This window comes from Anomaloglossus baeobatrachus, chromosome 8, assembly GCF_048569485.1.
Source record: "Anomaloglossus baeobatrachus isolate aAnoBae1 chromosome 8, aAnoBae1.hap1, whole genome shotgun sequence".
NCBI lineage: Eukaryota > Metazoa > Chordata > Amphibia > Anura > Aromobatidae > Anomaloglossus > Anomaloglossus baeobatrachus.
The window spans coordinates 97,076,160-97,088,523 of NC_134360.1; the positions used below are offsets into that span (position 1 = coordinate 97,076,160).

At 42.4% G+C, this 12,364-nt stretch overlaps 1 protein-coding gene across 1 annotated transcript in view; it reads right to left on the reverse strand.

Moving 5' to 3' along the window:
• Nucleotides 1–12,364, reverse strand: part of GUCY2C (guanylate cyclase 2C) — a 686,038-nt gene that overhangs the window by 18,312 nt on the left and 655,362 nt on the right. The window contains 1 exon segment of the mRNA XM_075320892.1: nucleotides 105–199. Coding sequence (XP_075177007.1) covers nucleotides 105–199 — 95 coding nt within the window.

A 12,364-nucleotide genomic window follows, 5' to 3' on the forward strand; every position in this document is an offset into this window, starting at 1 on the left:
AGTGTTATACTTCATGTACATAGAAATGATAGCTTTTTCTGAAAATTTACCTGAAATAATAGGTAACACTTTAAATAACATAACAACCTTTCATATGTTCTTACCTTGAGATAAGTTTCTCCTCTCACTTCATACTGAAATTTGCAATCCGTCCTCTTCAGAATAGAGATGGTTGATTTACTTACATGTATTCGTAAGGCTGTTTAAAGAAAAATTGTATGTGAATCATAAAAGCTTTATTACCTAATTTGATTCCTATGTTGCATTAAAATAGATGTTATATGATAATTTACTGATCTATGAGCAAACAAAGTGGATTAAACGTCTCTAAGGAGGGCTGAGGACACAGATGATATATGCCACTTCGCTTATTTGTTGCAAGAGAAAACATGGCAGTCTGTGGTTGGGAAAAGTGGCTATCAAGAAAACACCTACATTCAGGACATATATTTATAAACTACCCAGTACAGTCCAAATGGTGTTTACATTTCTTTTCCTTCTGCTTCACATATTCTTGGCCCACAAAAACAATAATTTCTATATGTTACTGTTTTAAATTTCTAACATTACCCTGGAGTAAAAAAGGTTTTAGGAGTTTAAATGCAGAAACGGAAAAAATCATGGAGAATAAAACTTAATTTTCATTCTTTAGCTGCAATTCCAGTAAGCCTGGCAGATATGAATACCTCTATACAGGAGTGTGACTATAATAGGTTCAGGGGTTGCAATCGCCCTGAAGTCTACGGGGCCTAAAGGCCATTTTTGAGGTTTTGCGTTGGGTCCTACAAGCTTCAAGGTACGTCACTGCCGCTATATCTGTAGGTAAATAGCATTTTTGGAAGGGACAGGTTGTCTTTAAAGGGAAATTATCAAGTGAAAAAACGCTAGTAACCTGCAGATATAGGGTTAATCTGAAGGATATTAGCATTTGGAACATGCCCGGCACCTGCACATTGAACCCCACTGCAGGGAGGAAATTAACTTTATTCCTCCCAGCAGCATTTGAGTTTCAGTCATGAGGGATTGTGGGGGCTTGTAGTTACAGCAGCTGCTCTCAATACACAGAAAGGTAACAGAACCTGCACTGGTGTCTCCCCAATGACTGCAACCCAAATGCTGCCGGGAAGAATAAAGTTAGTATCCTTCAGGCAGCAAGCCTCGATGTGAAGGGGCAGGGCAGTTTTCAAACGCTATTAACCTGCAGATTAATTTCTTTAAAAAAAAAATAACAATACTGTAATTAAAAGCCATTTCTTTTGGTGAAAAAGAAGAAGACTTTAAAAGCTAAAGTCTCATTCACTAACCATAAAGTATAGCTGTGAGCAGTGCCCTTTTTTGACTGAAAACCCTGAAACTCACAGTCAAACACTACACTAAGAAAAATCAAGACAAATGAAAAGCATGCGATTTTCAATGTTTTGTCTGCTGGACCTTTAATTTGCTTGTAAATGGAATACCAACTGCTGCCTTATTTGATAATGGTTGTCACCTGATATTTACCAGCCTTGCTTACTAGCAACATGCCTATCCTTTTATCTTGCATCTGGTTGATATTATGCCTGTATTTAGTGCTGAGGAAAAGCCTGTCTTTGTGCAGGGGCGTAACAACCAGAGTCGCAGAGGTTGCGACTGAGACTGGGTCCGGCAGCTGAGGGGCCCGCACCCGCCTTGCAGGCAAGCAGCCGGCTCCACTCACTGAGAGTGGAGCTGTGCTGTTCCTGTACTAGTTTTAATATACGTGGCTGGGCAGTGCTTGGCTCCGCCCCCTTTAACCTTTTCCTGCCTGTGACCTCGGGCTCCCTGACCCTGCCACATCACCATCTTCTACAGTGTGTGGCATGTGGTACTGCTGCTATCGTGAGCCACAGGGAACCTAATGGTCAGTGCAGCCCCTTCCTCTCCCTCCCTCTTGTCACTAGAAACAGTTGGGACTGAAAGCAGAGGGAGAGGGAGGAGGACATGGCAGCTGTGGCAGCAGAACCTGTGACAGAGGCAGCTCAGCTCCCAGTCCTGCTCTGGGCTATGACCCCAATCTCCTGCAGACAGACCAAAGACTTCACTGGTCATGGCTGCTGCCCTATGATGGGACAGGGATGTGAAGGCCCCGCTGCTCCTGGAAACTGACTTCAGCATAGGTAAGTACATGTAATAGTGTGTATGCAGAATATAGTGTATATCAGTGTGTATGTGGGTGGTATATGGGGTATATCAGTGTGTATGTGGGTAGTATACAGTGTATATGAATGTGTATGTGGGTAGTATTTAGTGTATATGAGTGTGTATGTGGGTAGTATATAGTGTATATGAGTGTGCATGTGGGTAGCATATAGTGTATATAAGTGTGTATGTGGGTAGCATATAGTGTATACGAGTGTGTATGTATGTAGTATATAGTGCACATCAGTGTGTATGTAGGGAGCATGTAGTGTATATCAGTGTGTATGTGGGTAGCGTATAGTGTATATCGATGTGTATGTGGGTAGTATATAGTCTATATGAGTGTGTATATAGGTAGTATATAATGTATACCAGTGTGTATGTAGGTAGTATATAGTGTATATCAGTGTGCATGTGGGTAGTATATAGTGTGTATGAGTGTGTATGTAGGTAGTATATAGTGTGTGTATGAGTGTTCTTGTAGGTAGTATATAGTATGTATGAGTGTGTATGTAAGTAGTATATAGTGTATAGAAGTTGGCATATAATGTATATAATAGTTTGTATTGTATAAGTGTGTATATGGTATACAGTAAATGTAATATTGTGCACCGTATACTATGCCTGTAATAGTGTATGTACAGTACAAAGCATGTGTTTCTCTGTAGGGGTATATGAGTGCATTTGGAAAAACTGTATCAGAAGAGAACACCACTCACCGGGGCAGAAAAGGGAATGTGAGTATAATTGTTACATTTTTTTTTAAAGTGTGCGGTGTGATTGGGATCATATGTACCAGTACGGTGACATATATACAAGGATGGGGGACAAAGGTTCAAGCATAAGATGGTAAAGCTGTGTGAACAAGGCTCCTTCCCTCTGCACCCAGCTTTTCCATGCTCTGCTAAACATATTTCCCTTAGCATCCAGCTTTTCCATGCTCTGATATCAAGGGAAAGCTGGGTGCTCAGGGAAAGATGTATAGCAATGCATGGGAAAGCAGAGTGCCGAGGACAAGATGGATATCAAAACATAGTAAAGCTGGATGCTGATAGAGGTATTCCAGAGCATGGGGAAGCTAGGTGCTGAGAGAAAGAGCCAAGTGTCAGCATCATTATCCAGTACCTTGACAGTCTGTGTAATTATTCCATACCTCGAGCGTCAGTGTATGGAGGCCCATGTCCAAATTTTGCACCGGGCCCATCGAACTCTAGTTATGCCACTGTCTTTGTGGATTGTTTTATGGAGGTGAAACTTTACAATCCAAGTGGTGTACTAAATGTTGAAGTAAACTACCTGCTCCCATGATTGTAGTCACTAATGCAAAGCTGTTGAAGCTGGTTTACTAACATCTCTCCAACCAAAGCAATGAATCCCACTTAGGGCTCATTCAGACGACCTTTCTGTTTGTCCTGGTCAGTTCCTTTTTTTTTTTTGCGGACCTATTGACAAGACCATCTTTTCAATGTATTTTGTTTAGGATTGGATGGCACACGGAAACACTTCCGTGTGCTGTCAATTCCTACAAAAAACACATCAGAGTCTGCCCATTCTGTTATTATGGAACATGTCCTATTCTATTCAGCATTTGCGGGCTGTGGCACAATACAAGTCAATGGGTCTGCAAAATCCCTGGAAGCCACAAGTAAGCACTTCCGTGTGGCTTCTATCTATCGGTATCCCTGCCGTCTATCTCCCACTGCCCCACCAGCCCTGCAGCTGCTCGCACAGCAGTGTGTCAGCAACTGTTCACACAGCAGTGTGTTAGCAGCTGTGGGGATGATGAGCGCAGACATAAGGAGGTTAGCTAAGTTCATTACCTGCAGTGATGAAGTTCGTTGTACTCCTGACGTCAGTGCTTATCACTGACTTCCATGACGTCAGCGGCATTCATCACTGCAGGTAATGTACCTAGCTAACCTCATGACATTGGTGCTTGTCATCTCCTGCAGTGACCTGGCCTGACTTAATGATGTTAGCTCAGGTCACTGCCCTGCTCTCCTAACTGATGGGGAACATTCTGTTCTTCATTGACTGGGACAGTGAGTATGGATTGTCGTGGGACCTCCAATTTGGATTATGCTGGACCTGGATTTGTTTTTTCTTTTCAATAAATTGGTGAAAGAGGGAATGTTTTAGGGAGTGTTTTTTCAAATAAAAATTTGTTGTCTTTTTTTTTTTATTACTGACTGGGTAGATGCCGGGACATCACTAATGCCTGTGCTTGATGCCAGGAGACATTACACAGCATGTATCAACCCCATATATTACCTTGTTTGCCCCTGCACCAGGGCAACGGGATGAGCCAGAGCAAAGCACCAGGATTGGCGCTTCTAATGGATGTGCCACTTTTGGGGCGGCTGTGGCCTGCTATTTTTAGTCTGGACCGTGGACTTCCCAAGTCTGAGAATACCAGACCCCAGCTGTCTGCTTTACCTTGACTGGTGGTCCAATTTGCTGGGGACCCCACGTCTTTTGTTTTAAATTATTTATTTAATTTAAAATAATAGCATGGAGTGCCCTCTGTTTTGTATTACCAGCCAAGGTGAAGCTGCGGTCTGCAGGCTGCCACTGTCTGTTTCAGCTTAGCTGGCTAAAAAAAAATAGGGGGGACCCCATGTTGTTTTTTTTAAAATTATTTATTTTTTGGCTAAGTACAAGGCTAAACACCCTTTAGTGCCATATGAAAGGCACTAAAGGGTGCAAGATTACAAAATGCAGGGGAGTGGGACATTATATATGTTTTTCTTATCTATCTATCTATCTATCTATCTATCTATCTATCTATCTATCTATCTATCCATCCAGCTATATATTCAGCTATCTTTCTTTCTAGCTTTTGACTGTATGTAACCCTCCTTTCATTTTTTTTTTGCGGTCCACAAAAAAAAACGGGAAAGCACAAGGATGACACACAGAACGTATATGAAACGGATATCACACAGATGCATTCGTGGAAAAACAGGAACATTTTTTGCAGACCGCAAAAACGGGGCGGTCGTGTGAATGTACCCTTAGACTTCAAGCTACATTTGTACGTGTACCCGACAGCAATTCTCAAAGAAGTTGCGTGACTAAAACCATTTGTGCAACGTGTCTTCAACTTTCTGTTGTGTAACATTACTTCTGTGATTTTTCTGTGAGAAAATGGCCATACAATAGATAATTTACATAAGTCACAACTGTATGCAACTTACATTGAATTCCATGGGAAGTGACTCTCGTGCAACAGAAAATAAAAAACATTTGGAAACTATTGCAGCTCTGTGATGTAACAGGTCGTAATGGAACACCATTGGAAATCACTAGATGTGTTGTCACAATACGACATTTTCAGTGGTATGAGACATCTGTCACCGTGGAGCCCTAGCCTTAGATTATTACATACACTGTGTGCAGAATTATTAGGCAAGTTGTATTTTAGAGGATTTTTTTCATTATTGATCAACAACTTTGTTCTCAGTCAACCCAAAATACACATAAATATTAATATTTAATATTTTTGGAAGTTGGAGTGTTTTTTTTTTAGATTTGGCTTTCTTAGGAGGATATCTGCTTGTGCAGGTAACTATTACTGTGCAGAATTATTAGGCAACTTAATAAAAACCAAATATATTCCCATCTCACTTGTTTATTTTCACCAGGCACACCAATATAACTGCACAAAATTTAGAAATAAACATTTCTGACATGCAAAAACAAAACCCCCAGAAAATTAGGGACCAATATAGCCACCTTTTTTTATGATGACACTCAACAGCCTACCATCCATAGCATGGGTCCCCAATTCCAGTCCTCAAGGGCCGCCAACAGTGCATGTTTTCAGGATTTCCTTAGTATTGCACATGTGATAATTTAATCACCTACACAGTTGATGATTCCAACACCCATGCAATGCTAAGGAAATCCTGAAAACATGCACTGTTGGCGGCCCTCGAGGACTGGAGTTGGGGAACCCTGATCCATAGATTCTGTCAGTTGCTTGATCTGTTTACGATCAACATTGCATGCAGGAGCCACTGTCCGAGAGGTGTAGTGTTTTCCCTCCCTGTAGATCTTACATTTTATGAGGGACCACAGGTTCTCTATGAGGTTCAGATCAGGTGAACAAGGGGGCCATGTCATTATTTTTTCATCTTTAGGACCTTTAATGGCCAGCCACGCTGTGGAGTAGTTGGATGCATGTGATGGAGCATTGTCCTGCATGAAAATCATGTTTTTCTTGAACGATACCGACTTCTTCCTGTACCACTGCTTGATGAAGTTATCTTCCAGAAACTGGCAGTAGGTCTGGGAGTTGAAATTCACTCCATCCTCAACCCGAAAAGGTCCCACAAGTTTATCTTTGATGATACCAGCCCATACCAGTAACCCACCTCCACCTTGCTGGCATCTGAGTTGGAGTGGAGCTCTCTTCCCTTTACTAATCCAGCCTCTGGCCCATCCATCTGGCCCATCAAGAGTCACTCTCATTTCATCAGCCCATAAAACCTTTGAAAAATCAGTCTTAAGATATTTCTTGGCCCAGTTTTGACGTTTTATCTTATGTTTCTTGTTCAAAGGTGTTCGTTTTTTAGCCTTACTTACCTTGGGCATGTCCCTGAGTATGGCACACCTTGTGCTTCTTGATAATCCAGTAACATTGCATCTCTGAAATATGGCCAAACTGGTGGCAAATGGCATCTTGGCAGCTTCACGCTTGATTTTCCTCAATTCATGGGCAGTTATCTTGCGCCTTTTTTGCCCAACACGCTTCTTGCAACCCTGTTCGCTATTTGCCATGAAACGCTTGATTGTTCGGTGATCACACTTCAAAGGTTTGGCAATTTTAAGACTGCTGCATCCCTCTGCAAGACATCTCACAATTTTGGACTTTTCAGAGCCCGTAAAATCTCTCTTCTGACCCATTTTGCCAAAGGAATGGAAGTTGCCTAATAATAAAGCACACCTTATATAGGGTGTTGATGTCATTACACCACACCCCTCCTCATTACAGAGATGCACATCATCTGATTTACTTAATTGGTAGTTGGCTCTCAAGCCTATACAGCTTGGAGTAGGACAACATGCATAAAAAATATCATGTGCTCAAAATACTAATTTGCCTAATAATTCTGCATGAAGTGTATACCGTTATGGCTTAAAGTGTTGGGACCCTTGAAATTGTTCCAGAAAATAAAGTATTTCTTAGAAAAAAATTATTGAATTATTGCTATAACACATGTTTTGTTATAGTTTGTTATACCGTATATGTTTATTACCTTTGTGTGTATTGGAACAACACAAAAAAACACACAAAAAAAGGGCAAATTGGACATTGTTTCACACAAAACCCCCAGAAATGGACTTGGTAAATTGTTGGCACGCTCAACCTAATATTTGGTTGAACACCGTTTGGAGTAAATAACTACAATCAATAATTTCCTATAAGCATCAGCAAGCTTCTTACACCTCTCAACTGGAATTTTGAACAACTCTTCTTTTGCAAACTGCTCCAGGTCTCTCATATTTGAAGGCGTCTTCTCCCAACAGCAATGTTAAGATGTCTACACAGGCGATCAATGTGATTTAGATGCGGACTCATTGCTGGCCACTTCAGAATTCTCTAGCCCTTTGCTTCCATCAATTTTTTTGTGTTCCAAGAAGTATGTTTGGGGTCATTGCAACCCAAAATCTTTTGGTAATCGTCAGATTTCATGACGCCTTGTACAGTCAAGGCACTGAGTGCCAAAGGAAGCAAAACAAGCATAAAACATCTTTAAAGGGAACCTATCAGGTCCCATATGTGTTCTAACCTACAAGCAGGATTATGTGTGGCTAGTAACCCCTTCTTACCCATCCCTGTGTTGTAATATTGTGTAATATGATTTTATAAAAAAAAAATGTTTTATTACTTGCATGTTCCGCATGTAAATGGGAGAGGGTCTAGTCCCCTGGGCGTTGCATTGCCCCTTGGGGACTAGACCCTGTAAATATCCCCAAAAAAGGGCCCAGGGCACAAAACCGGGTAACGGCCACCATCGTGACATTCTCAATAGAGACACTGCCCGGAACAGAGTACCCCATATCCCTGGGTGCTAGCGATGGATTGATTGAGGGAGACTTCTTGCTACACCCAATATGGCTTGAAGTGCTACATCAACCTAGGGCTGGCTCTCCCTGCTCTCTTACACCTCCCATACACCGAGCTGTCAGTTGAAGTAAGAGCAAAGCCTCTTCTGATTTCCACATGGAGGGCATGGCAGAAACTACGCCGGCATTTTCAGCTCTCTCCTCAGATGTCACTCTTTATCCCACTCACTGGTAATCCGCATTTCCAACATGGTCATTCTCACCCTGTGTTCCATCGTTGGCATTCTCAGGATATAACTTCTGTCAGAAACTTGATCCATCTAGAGGAATGCTGTATGTACTCAATAGAGGAGATTGAGTCTAAATATCCTGCTGTCACATTCCCGCTGTTTCATTACCTAAAGGCTAGAAGTCACATAACAAAACTATTGGTGGCTCTTCCAGAACGGGAGTGGAGTCCACACCTGCTCAGATGGTTTGCTAAATCTAACTCCACATCTGGCCAAGTAGCCATTAATTATAAATGTATCCAATTTCCTCTGGATTATGAGCCGTCTCAATTCTTGCTTACAAAATGGTGGATTGACAACCCTGCTTTGTCCTTTAACACTATCCTGAAAGCTCTAGATCAAGCTCACAAATGTCTCCCATCAGTTTGTTTACTAGAAATTAGAAATGGATTGAAAGTTGTTGACAAATCTTATGTAACCCCTCAGAAGGTCCATAGAATGGGATTATATGCAACCTCCGAGTGTTTCAAGTGCCACTCCCCTGAAGCGAATTTTTACCATTGCTTGTGGTCACTCCCTATTATCCGACCCTTGTGGACTTGAATACGGCAATATACTATCACACTTTTGACAAATTTTGCCCGAGGAACCTCTATGAGCCATCTTTGGATACTCAGACCTGGAAAATACACGTTCTTCAGGGGCGCGTAAATTATTGCATTTTATTGCGGCAGCTGGCATTAAGGCCATTTTGTAGGTGTGGATCCACGACCAAGTCAACCCCTTCAAGTTCTCCCTAGAGGAGATGGCTACCCTGTAAGTCAATGCCTGACCCTTTAACGAGTCTTGGTACATCACCAATGATAAATGCCAATTGTATAGAGTGACACGGCACTTCTAAGATGTAAGAATTGGTCCTCTGATAGGGTCCAACTCCGTATCCAAAATAAAATAGATCAGGCACTCCAAAATAGATGCGAAAAAGAAACGTTTATTCAAAATGTAGAGCAGTTCAAATTTTGCAAGACGTTTCGGTCAGCGCAGTGACCTTCGTCAGTAGAACTGGCTACATATAGAGAAGTAGATGATCCATGTGAAGAAGAAAGGAGAACATTCAGAATAATTAGGAAATAATGAGAAGAATGTTCAGATGTATAATGATACGTGTAGAGTGCAGGGTCCGTCAGTAAACACTAATGGAAGTGCTGCATGGCTGGACTGAGACAAACAAATGAATGTGTACAATGGACACAGATGTCACGTTTTTGAGGAAAGGAGTATTCACAGGAGGATAGTGAAAAACCTGAACATTCTTCTCATTATTTCTGAGCAGCGGTGGAAGAAAACGCACTCACAGGAAGATTTCACTGCATTCTAAAATACAATTCACACATTTTGTTCGGCCTTTACCTCTGCTAAACAGGATTACTTCAGAACGCTCATATCCTCTAACACACAACCCCAAACAGCTATTTCTTACTTTTACCTCCCTCCTTCGCCCAACACTACCCCCCCAACCTCCCCCATCTCCGCAGAAGAATTTGCCACATATTTCAAAGAAAAGATCGACCAAACCAGGCAATTATTTTCTGCTCAACCACCACAACCCCTTCATATAACAGACCATTGCCCCTCCCCCATAAACCTCCTCCCAACCATCACCGAAGGAGAGCTTGTACATCTTCTCTCAAAAGCGCACCTCACCACCTGTGCACTTGACCACATCTCATCCCACCTCCTACCCAACCTCACCACTATCCTTATTCCTGCCTTAACCCATCTCTTCAACCTATCTTTAATAACTGGTACCTTCCCTTCTGCCTTTAAACATGCAACAGTCACACTCATCCTAAAGAAACCTTCCCTAGATCCAACCTTTACTACCAGCTATCGCCCATATCACTACTCCCGTTTGCCTCAAAACTCCTAGAACAGCTCGTCCATGCTGACCTTTCCTCCCACCTCTCCTCGAACTCTCACTTTGACAACCTACAGTCCGGCTTCCGTCCACATCATTCTACTGAAACTGCCCTGACTAAAATCACAAATGACTTACTGCCAAAGCTAACAACCACTTTTCTATACTCCTACATCTAGACCTGTCCTCAGCCTTTGACACTGTCGACCACTCCCTCCTACTACAGATCCTCTCTTCCCTTGGTGTCAGAGACCTCACCCTCTCTTGGATCTCTTCATACCTTTCCAACCGCACTTTTAGTGTCTCTCACTCCCACACAACCTCTTCATCCCGCCCTCTCTCTGTTGGCATCCCTCAAGGCTCTGTTCTGGGACCCTTACACTTTTTCATCTATACATTTGGCCTGGGACAACTCATAAAGTCCCATGGCTCCCAGTACCACCTATATGCCAATGACACTCAGATCTACCTCTCTGGTCCAGATGTCACATCTCTGCTGTCCAGAATCCCAGAGGATCTATCAGCTATTTCTTCCTTCTTCGCCTCTCGCTTCCTAAACCTCAATGTGGCCAAAATTGAACTGGTCAACTTTTCTCCAACTCACCTACATTCTCTACCTGATCTATGTATTACAATAAATAACATCATGGTCTCCCCAGTACCCAAAGTTCGGTGCCTTGGAGTGACCTTTGACTCTGCTTTGTCCTTCATACCACACATCCAATCCCTCACCACCTCCTGCCGTCTTCAACTCAAAAATATTTCCAGAATCCGTCCTTTCCTCAATTCTCAATCTACAAATATGCGAGAGCATGCTCTCATAATCTCCTGCCTCGATTACTGCAACATCCTCCTCTGTGGCCTCCCTGCTAACACGCTCGCCCCTCTCCAGTCCATCCTTAATTCTGCTGCCCAAATGATCCATCTCTCTCCTCAATACCACCTTGCTTCTCCTCTCTGCAAATCCCTCCATCGGCTCCCAATCTTCCATCGTATCCAATTCAAACTACTAACACTGACCTACAAAGCCATCCATAATCTGTTTCCTCCGTATATCTCTGTACTAATCTCTCGCTACACTCCAAAACGTAATCTGCGGTCCTCCCAAGATCTCCTTCTCTCCCCCTCTCTCATTCGCTCCTCATGCAACCACCTCCAAGACTTCTCCCGAGAATCCCCAGTCTTCTGGAACTCACTGCCTCAACACGTCAGACTATCTACTACACTTGCAAGCTTCAAACAGAACTTGAAAACTCATCTGTTCAGAAATACCTATAATCTTCAATGACCCCACTGCCTCACCACTGTGCAGAGCTGCCGTCTCACCACCATGCGGAGCTGCAGCCTCACCACCGTGCGGAGCTGCCGCCCAACCTACACCCCACCTATTGTCTCCTCCCCAACATCCTATAGAATGTAAGCTCGCAAGGGCAGGGTCCTCTTCCCTCTGTACTAGTCTTTCTACTGTATTGTAACTTGTATATGTATTCTGTATGTAACCTCCTTCTCATATACAGCACCATGGAAACAATGGTGCTCTATATATAAATATTAATAATAATAATTATTATTATTTCCTAATAAATCTGAATGCTCTCTTTTTCTTCTTCACACAGATCATCTACTTCTCTATATGTAGCCAGTTCTTCTGACAAAGGTCACTGCGCTGACCGAACGAAACGTCTTGCAAAATTTGAACTGCTCTACATTTTGAATAAAGTTTTCTTTTTCGCATCTATTTTGGAGTGCCTGACCTGATCTATTTTATCAATGATAAATGCCAAGCCTGAAACTCATCCATAAACTGCCTGTTTCAAACTCTTGGTCCCTCATCAATGTAGAGAAGTCTGGCTGGTTGAGTGTAACATGGGAGACGTACTGGCTCTCCATAAAGCCCACTCTAGCCTTTTTTTTCCAATCCCTTCACATATGTGAGTGCACCACTTGGTAGTCTATGGAAAATCTGGAGATAGCTGAATAAAAAAAA